At 35.8% G+C, this 17,194-nt stretch overlaps 1 protein-coding gene across 4 annotated transcripts in view; it reads left to right on the top strand.

Moving 5' to 3' along the window:
* The first annotated feature begins 242 nt into the window (after nt 1-242).
* Nucleotides 243-17,194, top strand: part of LOC107666486 (LIM domain-binding protein 3-like) — a 46,120-nt gene continuing 29,168 nt past the window's right edge. For 3 of the 4 annotated variants that reach the window (XM_016457844.1, XM_016457840.1, XM_016457843.1), the window contains exons 1-2: nt 3,379-3,765; nt 16,003-16,154. In XM_016457844.1, the coding sequence (XP_016313330.1) occupies nt 3,670-3,765; nt 16,003-16,154 (248 nt within the window). In that variant the 5' untranslated portion in view covers nt 3,379-3,669. Of the gene's footprint in view, nt 275-3,378; nt 3,766-16,002; nt 16,155-17,194 lie in introns of those variants that run through there. The other variant, XM_016457839.1, reaches the window with a different exon arrangement.

The raw sequence follows: 17,194 nt of genomic DNA, 5'->3' as shown, positions 1-17,194 counted from the left end.
ACACATCAGTCGCAAAAGCTAATTAATATTCATGAGCCAAACGCTCACCATATGATGATTCGTTAATTCGCCAGGTGATTAGCTCGGCGTATGCATTCCAGCGAATCAGGGAGGCCTACTGGGGGAACGCCACATTCTATAATTAATATTCATGAGAAAATCCTTCAGCATAGTATGATTGGTCAATTTGCGTCCCGTGTGCTTACGTACACCGGGGGTTCCAGGGATCTGGCTGGTGTGAGTGACAGTATAAAGCAACTTTTAAGCATGCAATGTAGGTTGAAGCAAAACTTTGAGAAGTTGTTTGTCTTTAATGGTTTGTTGAATGGAAATGGAGGCAACAGGCATGACACTGTACTCGAGACGCTCAGTGGCTGCAGTCGCGTGAAACCATTTCTAAAAGCATCGTCTCTCAGTTAGGGCTTCATTCATAGTTTCCCCATTCTTCCATTCCTACCGATATATTACTACATATTACTTCGAGTCTAAATATAGACTATTCTGCAGTCAGTGGCTTGTCTGTTATTGTTTTGAATTTGTGTGAGGTGCATTTGTCTGCTTTTGGCTTCTGGCAACACTGATTGAGTGACGCTCAAGCTCTTTGAAGTGTTTTTTTTTTCTTTCATGATGTGTGTAGTTTTGCATGGGACATTATTTACATGTTTTGCATGTTTCTATCTGGTCAAAGATGGATCAATTATAGTTGCTTATATTGTAGTAGCTACATGTAATTCACTACTGTGCATGGTGAAAAGGTGTAAAAGTGTAAAGCTGTAACTGAGGTGGGATACATGTTGTCTTCAGGTGGCAGCTGTTCTCTGTATGCATGCACACAACTGACCAAATAACCATAAATCAACTAGTGCAATATCCTGTTGCGTTGCGTTTGTGTATATTCATATTGGTGGTTCAAATAATGTACTAACTCTCATTTGATCTGCTGTAAGGTCATCAGTATTCAGTGATAATGTGGTCTATTTAAAAATTATTATGAACATAAAATTAATGTGATGAATACAAAATTAATCCGTGTGTGTATATATATATTTATATACACAGATGTGTATTTATATATTATATATTTTTATATTTTAAATAAATGCTGTGCTTTTGAATTTTCTATTCATCCTGAAAAATGTATTAAAAAAAAATAAAAAAAAATCTACATTTATAATAATTAGAAATGGTTCTTGAGCACCAAAGTCTTAGTAAGCATAAGAGATAAGATATAATATACATATATACATAACATGCATAACATATATACAAATACATATATACACACACACACACACACACACACACACACACACATACACGCATACATACACATATATATATATATATATATATATATATATAACCATATATATACGCCATTGTAATATAACATACCATAGCATTGTATCATACCATACAGTATGTCTGGTTAGAAAAGATACATCAACTTGAATCGGAAAATACTTTAAATCTTTTTAAAGTGCAATACTTTTAAATGCAAGTTTTTAAATAATAGTATGTTGTCTTTGCCAAGGCCTACAATGGCAAGCACTATATAAATGATCAAAGCAATGTCACAAACTGTCCAGGACGCTTGTTCACTGAAATGCTGTCTATGAAGGCCTGATTGTTGAACATTCATGTACAGTATTACTTCAAATTCTTCCGTTGACAAAGAGTGCTAAACTTAGCTGCAAACTAGAGGTCTCCCAAATTAGGCTGGGCGAACGGGCAGGTCCTCAGTGGTTATCTTTCCTCCGATGTCTCGGTGCGGAGCTTGTGATGTGCTGGTGCACGAGAGGTCCTCTTATCTCGGTTCTCTGAGAGCAATAAGAGCATATCAGCCTTTTCTCACTGCCACTCGTTCTTTGTTTAAAGCTGCTCATAAAGAACCTCCAGATGCCTCTGAATGCTTGGGATAACATTATCTCATGTAGATGCCATTCACGGTTTGTTTGCAATAAAGAATAAAAAATTATGTCCTGCATTATGATTACAATGCCAGTGGAATATTTTAAATGTTAGTATGAATTTAGAGTGATTGATTGCATCCAAAGTTAATGTATTCGTAAAGATACACTACCATTCAAAAGTTTGGGGTCAGTAAGACTATTTAATGAGTAAAAAAGAAGTCTCTAATGCTCAACAAGGCTGCATTTATATGATTAAAAATACAATTAAATCAGTAATATTGTGAATATTATTACGATTTAAATAACTGTTTTAATATCTTTTAAAACGTAATTTATTGCTATAATGGCAAAGCTAAATTTTCAGCAGCCATTACTCCAGTCTTCAGTGGCACATAATCCTTTAGAAGTCATTCTAACCCTCTGATGCATCGTGGTCACTACAGCTATTTGGAAGCCATTTTGAACCATTTAAGATGTAGCATCATGTCCCAACCACCAACTGGCGAACCCCCAAAGTGTTGTCTACGATTCCATTTAATTGTTGTCTTTTTATCTATTTTTTTGTTTTGAGATTTTGCATAATATATTCAAAATGGCGGCAGGAAAAGCCTAAGGGTATAATTCTGCCTATGGGCCTATATATAGGTTGTGCCTTATTTTGTATGTTTTATTAAAATTATGATATAATTTACACTTAAACAGAAACAGAAATATTACATAGTCTTCAGATTTTATCATTTATTTCAATACTTACAGTCTTTTTATTTATTCTGTCCACTACAGTGGACAGATATGTAACTCCCTCAAAATATAATATAATCAGAGGGCTAATATGCTGATTTGCTGCTCAAAAAATATTTCTTATTATGGGTGTTGAAATGCTGCTTAATATTTCATTGAAAACTATGAAATGTCTATTTGTTATATCTTTTGTAACATTATAAATACCTTACAGTTTTTATTTAAATTAAAATGTAAAATTTCTTTAAATGTATTACTGACCTGGTAGAGTATTTTAACATTTCAGTGTATTTAGATTGATGATAGACACTTCATTTAAACAGGAGACACTGTTCAATCCCAGAATGCACTGTGAATGAATTAGATACGCTTGTTTGTGTCCGTAGGGGCTGCCAATTAACTCTAACCTTTTGTTGACCTTTTTTCAGAATCAGCCAGGTTGCACTTGCCAGGAGTTAAGCCTAACTCTAACCCAAACCAAAACTAGCTCAGGACCCAGATAGATGAGGCAGCCTAGAAGAAAGGAGTCTAGAAAAATCTTTTAGCCTAAGAGGGGGCTATATTAGCTCTGTGAATCATGGGAGGCCTGGCATTCTGGGTGTCCCCTTACATGCCATATAAGTACCCCTTCCTCCCCCCTCCCCAAAATGCCATAGTGCTATCGCTCTCGGCAGAGGGGCAGCTATTCTTAGGCTGTCTGTCCAGCTCATCTGAACAGGCAAGAATCCTCTTCCTCTGGCTCATAGCTCTTCTCTGTTGCTCCAGTTATTTTGCATCAGTTGCAGTTTGGCTGGGCCTGAATTCCTTGTTTTAAGCTGTTACTTTGACCCTTTTGGTCTGCAGGTTTTTTTTTTTTTTATCGGAGAGGTGTGAGTGTTACTTTCATTTTACACTTTTTTTCCCCCTTCTTCTTTCAGAAGCTGTTTGGCACGTGCCCCGCCCCCCTCCAAATCCTTTTTCCCCATCCGTTTGGAGAAATTCTGTTGCTTAAACAATACACAGGCTTTTTTGAACAATGAGTTCGTACAACGTTTCACTCACTGGACCTTCGCCTTGGGGCTTCCGGTTGCAAGGAGGCAAGGACTTCAACATGCCCCTCACCGTTTCCAGGGTAAGACCCCCAAATCTTGGCCAAACAGACAGTGATTCATTAGTTCAGCATGCATTTACTCGCATACCAATCAATGTAGATTGAGTTTTGAATTGAATTTAAATTTTCATTTGAATAAGAATGAGTGAGTGTTTCACTCATATTGGAATTCAATTAAATTCAGTTTCAGTTCAATTTAGATTTTGCAAACATCACTGTCCAATTCTCTTATTATGAGACTTAAAATATGATCCATCATTTCACTACAGTGTGACTTGATGATTTGTAGTTCCTTTGTTCATTCATTGTTATCTTGGTACTTGATCCTTTGCTGATCTGTCGCTGATCCAGAGTTGTTTGTTATGTAATAGTACCGACGTTATTCATCATATGATGATAATGATTATGCTTCTCCTAAATTATAATGCTGTATTATTATCATTATGCTATATCCTTCTTGATTTGGAAACTTGCATTGGGCATGTGCAGTTTGAGCCTCATAGAAGTGATTGGTATTTCTTTTCTGAATTATTTAGTAGTTTTTCTGCAATGCTGCTTTGAGGAATCATGTAAATCCATATTTCCAATGTAGATGTACAGTATTGATCGTAATGTATGCTGTCAGTTCATTGCACTCGAGTCGATTCATTCTTGTTCTGCTGTTATTCTTGCGTGTGACGTGAAGTCATGATGACTAATGCTTCTCTTGAACAGCTAGTTCTGTGAAATTGTAGTTCGATATATACGAGGAAGTAAGGATGAATGAGTGCAAAAGGGTGTTTATGAGGGCTTTATTGTAAGATAGGAAGGTCAGATATCACAGAAGGGTGAGTTCTCATTGTACTGTAATAATTCTAGCTCTGCAAACGCACATATTTGACCTAGTAGAGAGATTTTACTTCTTGAAATCATAATGAGAACATACCAGAGAACATTATATTGTCGGCATGAGTGCGTTTGACTATAAATGTATCTGTTTGTGTGATTGTGTTGAAGTGTGTCTTCAAATAAGAGCACAGTCCACATGCACCTATTCTCAGATGTCTAGTGAGGACAGATTCACTGCCCCAATATGTTGCTGGCATTAGAGGGTCTTGAAAAAATAGATCCTCTTGTGTAAAAAATGTCAGACAGTGATTGAGTGGTCGAACGGTGGCAATACATGCCACAAAGAGATGATGCACTGCCATTTTGTCACCTCTGCCAACATAGTCAGCGGTCGGGAAGAATGTCTGTCCTGCCACTATCCTAGGTGGTCCATAGTGTTAGTCATATTATAGTGACGTGTATATACCCTCAACAGTATCGTAATGCAGATTGGAATCTTCTGACGCTTTTCTAGGCCTTTTTATTTGCAACATTTGACAGCCGTTTGGCCTCACTGTACTGGTTACTAAGAATATCTAATCAAGAGGTGTATGGCAGGTTTGTTTGTCTACAGGAAAAGACCAGTAGCACAGGGCCTAGTCAGTCACTGTGGAGTGACAGGTGGTACCCAATACGTTTGTTCTGGCTGCCGCTTGGCTCAACAGGGGGCTTTTCTATAAAAGTACCTTACAGGTGTATGGGCCTGCTGTAAAGGAGGCAAGAAGTGTTCTGTTATTCTTTATTTGAATCAAGACGTAGATTTACATCTGCTGTGAGTATCACATTAGTAGGTCTGAGGAGGATCCATGTAACTTAAGAGGATGAATATTATTCACCAGCCCACAGGAGACAGACGGCCTGGGTGCTATTTACTGATCAGCCAGTGAGAATTCCAGTTCAGTGCTGGAGACTTTGCGTTGAGTGTTAAAACATGCAATAATGAACTGTTGTGGACCTGTTTATGAGCTGTTGATATCGAAGAATAATTAACTGCATATAATATAAAATATAATATAATATAATATAATTGGGAATGCATTAAATTGATCAAAAATGACAATAAAGGCTTTTACATTGTTAAAGAAAATTATATATTTTTATATTTTAAATAAATTCTGTGCTTTTTAACTTTCTATTCATCCTGAAAAATGTATTTTTACATTGATAATCATTAGAAATGGTTCTTGAGCACCAAATAAAAATATTAGAATGATTTCTGTAATATCACGTGACACTGAAGACTGGAGTAATGGTTGCTAAATTCTTCACAGTGCCGTGAAAAGGTTTTTGCCCCCTTCCTGTTTTTTTGTTGTTGTTTTTTTGCATATTTAACACTTAAAAGATTCAGATCATCGAACAAATTTTAATATTACACAAAGATAATGTAAGTAAATACAAAATGCAGTTTTTAAATGATGATTTAATTTATTAAGGGAAAAAAGCTGTCCAAACCTACCTGGCCCTACGTGAAAAATTAATTGCCCCCTCCTGGTAAATCATAGAAGAACTGTGATTAACCACATTATTTTGGAGAGCGGAGTTAAATTTCACTAGCCACACCCAGGCCTGATTACTGCCAGACCTGTTGAATCAAGAAATCACTTAAAAAGAACCTGTCTGACAAAGTGAAGTATGCTTAAAGAGCAACACATCATGCCACGATCTAGAAATTCAAGAACTGATGATAGCGATGTGAAAGACTCATTGCCAGTTATCGCAAGCGCTTGATTGCAGTTGTTGCTGCAAAGGGTGGCACAACCAGTTATTAGATTTAGGGGGCAATTACTTTTTCACGTAGTGCCAGGCAGGTTTGGACAGCTTTTAAAGTGAAGTGACGTGTGGCCAAGTATGGTGACCCATACCCACAATTTGTGCTCTGCATTTAACCCATCCAAGCGCACACACACAGTAGTGAACACACACTCGGAGCAGTGGGCAGCCAATGCTGCGGCGCCCGGGGAGCAGTTGGGGGTTCAGTGCCTTGCTCAAGGGTCTCACCTCAGTCGTGGTATTGAAGGTGGAAGAGAGCGCTGGTAATTCAATCCACCCACCTACAATCCCTGCTGGACCTGAGACTCGAACCCACGACCTTCGGGTTACAAGTCCGACTCGCTATCCATTAGGCCACGACTTTTCCCTTAATAAGTGAAATCATTGTTTCAAAACTGCATTTTGTATTTACTCAGGTTATCTTTGTGTAATATTACAATTTGTTTGATTATCTGAATCTTTTAAGTGTGACAAATATGCAAAAATTAAAAAAAACAGGAAGGGGGCAAAAACCTTTTCACAGCACAGTATATATATATATAAGAAAACAGTTACTTTATTTGTAATAATATTACCTTTTTTACTGTATTTCCAATCAAATGCAGTCTTAGTAATATATAGTAATATACATACATAATATACATAATATATATATATATATATATTCAGCTAATATACTGGCCTTCTGAATTGGCTGAAATATTGTTGGCAGATGCTTCTGTGTATGACTGTGAGTGCTCCTATTCAGTGCTAGGTGCTGAAATGAAGGGTTCTCTTGGCTGAGAGCAGCTCAGATTGTAACAGATGGCACACAGAAAGCATGAACTTGCAATTCAGTTCAAACTGAAAGCAGCAGATGAGGGATATATATACCTCTGGGTGGTTTGGATGAAAAGGAACTGCTAAGGAAAATAATACTTTTATCTGGAGAATGCATTAGACAGTAGGCTAATTAAGTAACAGCAACAAAGAGATATTGACAAATGGCAGATATAGTTTTGAAAGTTATACAATGTCAGTTCTATCAAATTATCCCAGAAAAAAGACTAAATTGTTTATTTAGCCACTAAAACTATACTAAATCTTGTCTATAAACTCACTATATGCATTTAAACTATAGCCTATATGTTTATGCAGGTTTTCACTTTATGAAAGCTATGAAATGTGTAATAATCAAATATTTGCATTATTCATTATTCGAAAGAAGTTGAGATCCAAGCTTGTTTAAGCCATTGTGTTGTCACTAGCATGTAGCACAGATGAGAAAATTATTTATCCTATTGAACTGAGTGGTAGTAGGCGTAAAGGGGGGTTGGGACCACCAATGTAAAAGAGGAAAGTTATGGGGTTACCCAGCACTAAATCACCTTATACTTACACTAATGTTCTGTGACATTTCATTTGACACTGTGGAGTCATTAGAAATGTGTTTGCCTCTGAAAAGATGTTACAGTTAAATGTCAACAGGGATCCTCTCTTTAGGATCTGCCAAATAGTTTGAGGATGTTTCATCCGGTGAAGGGCATTTGCAGTAGCCTAATATTATAAAACTCAGCATAATATTATTGTGCGTTAAATATCGCATGCGATTTATCGTGCAGCCCTAATAATATACATAATATATATATATATATATATTCAGCTAATATACTGGCCTTCTGAATTGGCTGAAATATTGTTGGCAGATGCTTCTGTGTATGACTGTGAGTGCTCCTATTCAGTGCTAGGTGCTGAAATGAAGGGTTCTCTTGGCTGAGAGCAGCTCAGATTGTAACAGATGGCACACAGAAAGCATGAACTTGCAATTCAGTTCAAACTGAAAGCAGCAGATGAGGGATATATATACCTCTGGGTGGTTTGGATGAAAAGGAACTTCTAAGGAAAATAATACTTTTATCTGGAGAATGCATTAGACAGTAGGCTAATTAAGTAACAGCAACAAAGAGATATTGACAAATGGCAGATATAGTTTTGAAAGTTATACAATGTCAGTTCTATCAAATTATCCCAGAAAAAAGACTAAATTGTTTATTTAGCCACTAAAACTATACTAAATCTTGTCTATAAACTCACTATATGCATTTAAACTATAGCCTATATGTTTATGCAGGTTTTCACTTTATGAAAGCTATGAAATGTGTAATAATCAAATATTTGCATTATTCATTATTCGAAAGAAGTTGAGATCCAAGCTTGTTTAAGCCATTGTGTTGTCACTAGCATGTAGCACAGATGAGAAAATTATTTATCCTATTGAACTGAGTGGTAGTAGGCGTAAAGGGGGGTTGGGACCACCAATGTAAAAGAGGAAAGTTATGGGGTTACCCAGCACTAAATCACCTTATACTTACACTAATGTTCTGTGACATTTCATTTGACACTGTGGAGTCATTAGAAATGTGTTTGCCTCTGAAAAGATGTTACAGTTAAATGTCAACAGGGATCCTCTCTTTAGGATCTGCCAAATAGTTTGAGGATGTTTCATCCGGTGAAGGGCATTTGCAGTAGCCTAATATTATAAAACTCAGCATAATATTATTGTGGGCTCTCTTTGACGTACCCTAATGCACCAACTGGTGGAATAGTGTTTCACCTTTGTGAAGTGATATTAGGGTGTTCAAATATGGACGTTTCAAATTAAGAGCTACTCTCATTCATATGGTATTCACTGAGCACTTGTGAAGATTGAGTTTTATGGTTGGCTTGAATTTGATCTGCATTAAAACTATCAGCGTGTTGGATTAATGACACAAATGTAGCTGTCTCTTCACTTGGACCACATTCAAAGTTGTTGTTTTTTTGTTTTTTCAAGTTCTTGAAATAGCACAACACCCCTGGTGAGAGCGTTCCCAACAGTGTTGATTTTCATTGTGACTTTCCAGTGCTGGACAGCTTATATGACATCTCTTAACACGGCGAGGGAAATTGTTCATTCCAGTCAGTCTTCAGGAAGATTGATGCTGGCAGATGAACTCAAACCTACTTCATTTTTAAAGCTGATTATTGCATTCTCTGTTCCCATGAGCTAGCTGGAAGAAAAAAGTGGCTTAGTAGCCTTTTCAGTCTTTCATTGGTTTTTGTGTAATGTATAGCTCACTGTATTTATAAAATATTATATAATATATATTTTCACTGGTTCCGTTGCAAACAATTTAAGTGATTTAACAATGTACAATTGAATTTTTATTTAAAAAATAGCGCTGTTATTTAACAAGGAGCATTCAGTTGATCATAATTGACAATAAAAAACGTATAATCTTTCAAATAAATACTTTGAAATTTCATCAAACAACCCTGACAAAAAAGTTTCATGGTTTCCACAAAATTATTAGGCAGCACATAATGATATAATAAAGAAATGTTTCTTTAACAGCAGATCAGCATATTGATTTATTATATTGATTTCTAAAGGATCATGTGACACTAAAGACTATAGAAAAAGCTGCTGAAAATTCAACTTTGCATTTTAAAAAACATTAAAATAGGAAACATTTATTTTAAATTGTAATAATATTTTACAATATTACTGTTTAGACTGTAGGTTTGAGCAAATAAATGTAGCCTTTGTAAGCATAAGAGACTTCTTTCCAACCCCAAACTTTTGAATGGTAGTGCATCAGATAATCTGCTTTAGAATAATTTTGGAAAACAGTTGCATACGGTGAAAAAAATAATTATTTGTTTGACTGCAAGTCTGCAACAAGTGACAGGATGTTTTATTGATTGTTTAATTTCTGTTTTTGCATCATCACATTGGTTAGCCTATTGTCAAATGCCTGTGGTTCAAAATATTGCTCCATTAGCTGTACATTAAACATAAAATATCTATTATCTGATTGACTGATTTTGTGTCACATTGCATCAGGTTAAGAGATGATGCCATTCAATTGTGGTCCACCAGACTAACCTTATGATTTGTACACACATCATAAAGCATGCAATTTATTTAACTTGATTTATTTAACTAATTAACTTGATGTACGAAGTCAGAAAACAAAAATGTTCCTCAGAACAAGTTGTTGTGTCAATAATGTTATTATATAATGCTAGTGTCTCTCAGATAGTGCCAAACCAGTAGGCAGCAAGTAGCAGTCTTGGTGTTTGCCGTGAGAGCCTGAAGCTGGTGCTGCTGACAGGCAGAGCTGTTTTTAGATGGCTGCTGAAGGTCAGGTCAGTCCTGCTGGGGAAGACTCTAAGAGCTATTATATACCAACATCCAGCAAAATGACACGCTTCCTTCCAGAAGGACAGAAATGTTTGATGTGTTTAACCCAAGCTTGTTCTCAGATAATTCAACAGGTTGGCTTTGATGTGCTGTGATAAACTCTTGGTCTTTTTCCCATGTGTTTTATTCATTTGGTGTTGGGCAGGTTTACTCCGCTCTTATATGAGGGGTGCAGCGGGTGCTACAGCAGGAGAGGATCAGGTCACATTGCATTCATATGGTGTCGGATACTTTTCGGTCTTGTTAGCATAAATGAGCCCATCTGGTTAAGTACTCAGGCCTCAATCATGGGCAAGTCTTCACCATTTCAGATATTTTGACACCATGACTGTCAGTTCAAATCATGATTGGTACAGATCTTATTGTGTTTACTTAGAAACCGCAGAGATTTATAGCCGCATTCTAGAATACTAATATAGCCACAAGGCTATGCTAATTCAGAACTTTATTTAATTTAAACTAAAAGTAGATTTTATTTTTCTTCTGCGGAATAAAAAACAAAATCTAAAAAGCTTGGGGTCTGTAAGATTTTTTTACTAAACAAATACTCAACAAAGACACATTAAATTGATTATCAAAGAATAAAAAAGGATTATGGTTTCCACAAAAATATTAAGCAACACAAATTAAGCAGTTTTCTACACTGAAAATAATAAAAGAAAGGTTTTTAAGTTCAAAATCATCATATCAGAATAATTTCTGAAGGATCATGTGACACTGAAGACTAGAGTAATGATGCTGAAAATTCAGCTTTGCCATCACAGGAATAAATTACATTTTAAAATATATTACAATAAAAAACAGTTATTTTAAATTGTAATAATATTTTACAATATTACTGGTTTTACAGCCTTGATGAACATGAGCGACCTCTTTCAAAAACAAAAACAAACAAAAAAAGCTTACCGACCCCAAACTTTTGAATGGTTGTGCATGCTGAGTGTAATAGGATATTCTCTGAAGAAAAATAGTGGGACTTTATCCATTATCTTGATTTTATCCATCAGGAATTGATTGGATTGTGCAAAGAGGAAAGATTACAATTATATTTTGCACTGGAATGATGTGCAAAAACAATCATGCACAATAAGACCAGAAATGTTTATTAAGAATGTATATAGGGTGCATTTTGATTTCATGTTGGCTTCATTTTATTTTTCCTTTACAGTCCATCTGTCTAGCCATCAAATGTCTCTCTAGTTTTCTCTGTGGCCTACTTTCCCCTCCATGATTTACTTGACCCACAGAACAGCTCCTTTGTGCTGCTGTGAGTGAGCAGGAGATTTGAGCTGGCATATCAGCCACTCATTCATCCAGGCATCAATTGGAATGAGCTAGAATGGAGAGTTAATGCATGTTTTGTGTGCCAGGCCTGGTAATCCTCCCTTCAGTCTCTCCAAGCCTTTGTTTTCACATGCTCCCTTCCTTTTCCTTTTGCCGTTAGTTTTGCTAACCCGGCACAAAGCAACAGTATCAGTGCATTTACTAAAACAAGTAAATATGAGTTTTGCCAAACGTCTTTCTTTTCTGCCATTAAGGTTTTTTATTATGTGGCCTATAAATAATGAAGCCTTAAAGGGCTGAGCATTCCGGCATCAATTACTATCGTTCCAAACCCATATAACTTTCATTTTGGCTGAAGTAATCCTTTTAAATTGTAGCACAGGTCATTTTATGGGGATGTTGCCCCTAGCACATGAACATTACTATCACAGTGGCCTTTCTGAAGGTGACAGGACACTCCCCCTGCTAGATGTGGCAATTAGACTTGACATTTATAGAGGAAGAAGACTCTTAAAACAACCCCTGCACTCTAGTGGGTAGCACCCATTCACACAGACACAACTAGAGCAGCTGTCAAGCAGGAAAAAGACTGCAATTGCTACCCACTGTGGGTAGTTATATATATACTGTATATACAGAACAACTTTTTGAAAGGAGGAGGAAGTCATTCAAAGCTATTTTAGACTCATCGTGGCCAACTTGTGAGCATAATCATTCCAACCTCGAAAGGTTGGACGTTAGATAACCAGACCAGCAGAGGTTTTTTGCTAAACCTAGTGTGGCTTATTTTTACAGGCTTGTACCTCAATAAGCATATGAGACAGACTTCAGTTATTTGTGAATTTGTGCCAGAGGATAAGAGCTCTGCAGTTGGGGGCTGCAGTTATGTTAGGTTCATAAACATGGTCAGTGAACGAATTCATTTGAGAAAATGATTATCAAAAACTGTGCCATCGTGGCAGTATGCAAGAAGGGCAACTACAATCTGTCATATTTGCCCATGAGTATGTGTGAAGTGCCTGGATATATAGACCATCCAGGTGTCGGATTGCATTGGTCACGTTAAGCTCATCCACAGTGTGGACGTGACCACAGTAGTGGAAACATAGCTGTCACATACCGATACATTTTTTTTTTACAAGATATTACACACAGTAGCCAGTAACGGCACTGACTTATGAGATTTTATGGACTGAATTATCAAGATGATGTTGAATCTGCATGCTTTTTCTTGTTTTTTGATTTTGTGCAAAAATATGTGTAATGGGTAAACATGAGTAAATAAGATAAACAACACAGCTAAGAGTACTATGCTCTTATTGGCAGCTGAAAGCATAATCAAATTAACCAAAATATTTCACAAGCAAACACTCAAGGCATGCAATCAAAGATTCTATGTTTGCCTAACAATTATTAGCTTTACACTAGTAACCAGATATCCTTGATGCATGATAGTTTTAATCTTTTTTTTATGCTGATTACTAGTTTATCCCTATATTATTAAATGTCTCGCCTTTGATGTACCAGGAGGAGACTGATAAAAGTATCAGATGAGAATAACGGCTGTATCAATAAAGTTGTGGCCACATTTACCGTCATACTGGTGATTTTGGACAGTGAAATTCAGTCATTTCAATAGAAATCCATGCAATCTGGAATTTCACAATGGGTTCAATTTGGACATGTGATATTCACTGCAGTGACCAACAGAAAGCTAATTGGTTTGAAAGTGACTTCTATGTAAACTGTGCTTCATACAGTACATTGCTAATGACAATTAACAATGGACCTTTTTTGCTAACGTGACAGGACCTTAAGAAACAAAAGCATTCATCCATTTGCACATCCCTCGGATTTCTAAGCCAAGTGGAATTTAAATGCAACTTCAAAAAATAAATATTTGTATCTTTGATAAAGTTGCATGATTGTAGTAGTTTAAAGTGTTTGATTGAACTCTGTGGGGGAAATCATTACATTTAGACATCCATAAATTTGGACAGTCTGTTTGTCTTACTTAATGTTAAGTAGCTTTAATTTCAGATGATACCAAAGGTGGCCCATGAACTGATTAAATTAGTTGATTTGATTGTTCTATTAGTGTTGTAGTTTGGAGTTAAGCACTTTAGAGGGGATAGTTCACCCCAAAATGGAAATTCTGTCATCATTTAGGCCTACTTACTCTCATGTTATTCCAAACCTGTGTTAACCTGACTTATTATTATATAACATTAAAAAATGTTTGGTGACCAAAAACAAAAAAAAAGCTGACATTTCTCAAAATCACCTTTCTGTAGTTTCTAAGCTTTAAATGTGGCTATTGTACTCTAAATTAACATCTTACTGCTTGATAGCTTCTGGATAATTGACAACAAACTAACTTTCACAGAGTAATCTTGTATGTCTTGTATGCTGTTTCAGACACATACTTCTCATTTTCTTGTTATGGCTAGTCTACTCCTCAGGCTCTTGAAATAGGCTTTGCAGTCTTGGCACTTCTGTGTCTAAATCCTTGGCTCAGATGTGCATGCATTCGTTTATTCATTAAAAATTCAAAACAGATGGAAATGCAAAAAAAAATTAAAAATACAGTCATTTCTTCAGTTCTTCTCAATGGGAGTTTTAGTAGTCACTCAGGAAGCATATCATATCACAGTGTCAAAACTTCATAATCTAGCCAGACAAGATTAGAGAGAAACATGCTCGCAACTGAAATCAGCTTTATTCATTTTGCATTCACACTGTTTTTTTTTGTAAATGAGACAGTCCTTAGACTTCTACATTGCTGGCTCTCAGAAGTGCACAGTCAGACTTGAAAGAGATGCTTCTGGCTCAAAACACAGCTGAAACCTCACCAGATTTAGAAGAAATTAAAGTTTTATGGTATAGAGATGACACAGTGCCATCCATGTGCAGTCTGAAGGTTTTCATGTATCTATTGTATATCACAGAATCCTAAATGATGTCTGCAACATGCTCCGTACATATCATGGAGGAAAAGAATTGACTCAAAATCTAAAAATTGTCTGCGTAGATGCACAATCTGTTAAAATCAACAGTTTTCAGTTACCAGTTCCTGTAGAATTTTTTTCATCAATAAAGCGTTCAATGAGGGTTTTGATGTCCTTATTTAAAACCTGAAATTCTCACAAAACCTTTCAAGAATATGTTGTATTTCATCCCAAAATTTAAATAAATAAATCAATCTAAATTAGGTAAAATTAACCTTAATTTTAGAAACATTAAGAACTTTAAGATTTGTATTACATTAAAATTTCCCCACACACAAATGTATAACCAGCTCATCTTATTCAAAATCAAAAGTGCAGTAAAAACAGTGAAATGTCTAAATTATTTTTTCATTTTATGGCAAAGCTGAATTTTCAGCAGTCATTACTCCAGTCTTCTGTCACATGATCCTTCAGAAATCATTCTAATATTCTGATTTGATTTGAACATTATAAATGTCTTTACTGTCACTTTTGATGAATTGAATGCATCCTTGCTGAATAAAAGTATTAATTGCTTTAAAAAAAAAATATTTCTGACCTCAAACCTTTTAACAGTAGGCTAGAGTATATAACAAATTTTAAATTTATATAATTTTTGTGGAACGTATAAAGATATTAATAAATCTCACAAAGCCTGTTAAAAACATGCAAAATACGACCCAGACATGTTTTTGTTTCATTTACATTATATACTTCATATGCATTATTTCAGACTTAGGGTCTGTAGACTAAGCGCATGACTTTATTCTGCAAACGCAGTCTTATTTTTAACAAGAGGAACACATTATCTGTTCAAACACTAAGCATGCAGCATGCCAAATGTGTGCTTAAGATCTCTTTGTGCACCCAGCTGTCAATGGATTCAGGATCCGTGTGTGTTTTTATCCTCCACTGATTTTATTGAGAGGGTATCAAGCAAGCACCTGTAAATGACAGAGCCTTCTCTTTTGTTCAGCTTTATTCATACATGCATCTAATCTACGTTATCAATCTCATGTGGAGGCAGACAAATAAAGACCAAATTATTACCTTGTCTAAGTATTGTGTTTGCAGAAGTGCTGACCTGTCAGTATTTCATTTAAAAGCTTGTTTGGTTTGTGGCAGATTACACCAGGGAGCAAGGCAGCCTCCAGCAACCTGATCCAGGGTGACATCATCGTGGCCATTGATGGGGTCAGCACAGAGGGGATGACACACCTGGAGGCCCAAAACAAGATCAAGTCTGCCAACTTCAGTCTGGCCCTTACCATGCAAAGGTACAGTGCATTGTTAGTGTTTTGGAGCTGTGTGTGTAATTGTTCAAAAACGTTTTGGAAAGATGTCTCTTATGCTCACCAAGACTGTATTTATTTGAACGAAGTACAGTAAAAGCAGTAATATTGTGAAATATTATTACAATGTAAAAAAACAAAACAACAACACTTTTTTATTTTAATATAATTAAAATGTAATTTATTCCTGTGATGGCGAAGCTGAATTTTCAGCAGACTTTACTTCAGTCTTCAGTGTCACATGATCCTTTAGAAATCATTCTAATTCTAACATTTAAATTTTAAAAATGAGTATTACTTCTCTCTGATGCATTTGTGTATTATAGTACCTGCCAAAACCTTTTGAAACCAGGAAGGATGTGGCAGTGCTTGGAAATTCAGTATTGTGTATGACACATGTAGGGTCTGTAGAAATGTGAGCGATGCCTCTTGGATAGAATTGGAGTTTCTTCTATTCTGGTGAAGGTAATAAAATGATCTGCCATGTTTACACTGTGATCCACACTGATATTTGGGCTGCAACGTGATCTCATGATAATTCGTATGTATTTTACGTAACGTGATTCTATAAAACGTACATTTACTTACGTTTTTACAGGCACTAAAACGTACAATACTGACGTATTTTCAGCATTTAAACGTACAAAATCGACGTATTGACGACACCTAAAAATGAATCCTTATGAATATTGAAATCGCGGCATTCATTTTATTAGTTTTTAGTTGTCATATGAATTAGCTTGTTTTCAATTGCATTATTAAATTGTTACATTTCGTTTTGTTGTGTGATTTCTGCTGCCAGCTCGTTTCCAAGAATATGCCTACATAATGTTAAACAAGACTTCACTTTAAACCTTAAAATAAATAACATTTCTGCAATCGTTTAACCTTTACTTGTCATATAAATGTTTACTTTGATTGCCGTAGGCCACAAAAGGCGTTTTTTCCCAACATGCTGTGACTAACAATAGAACTATAAAATACACCAAAAACGCAACATAATTACGAAATGAAACAATTTTATT

Source organism: Sinocyclocheilus anshuiensis, unplaced genomic scaffold (genome assembly GCF_001515605.1).
Source record: "Sinocyclocheilus anshuiensis isolate Anshui unplaced genomic scaffold, SAMN03320099.WGS_v1.1 scaffold63, whole genome shotgun sequence".
NCBI classification, from domain to species: domain Eukaryota; kingdom Metazoa; phylum Chordata; class Actinopteri; order Cypriniformes; family Cyprinidae; genus Sinocyclocheilus; species Sinocyclocheilus anshuiensis.
This window is presented reverse-complemented; position numbering and strand designations above follow the sequence as displayed.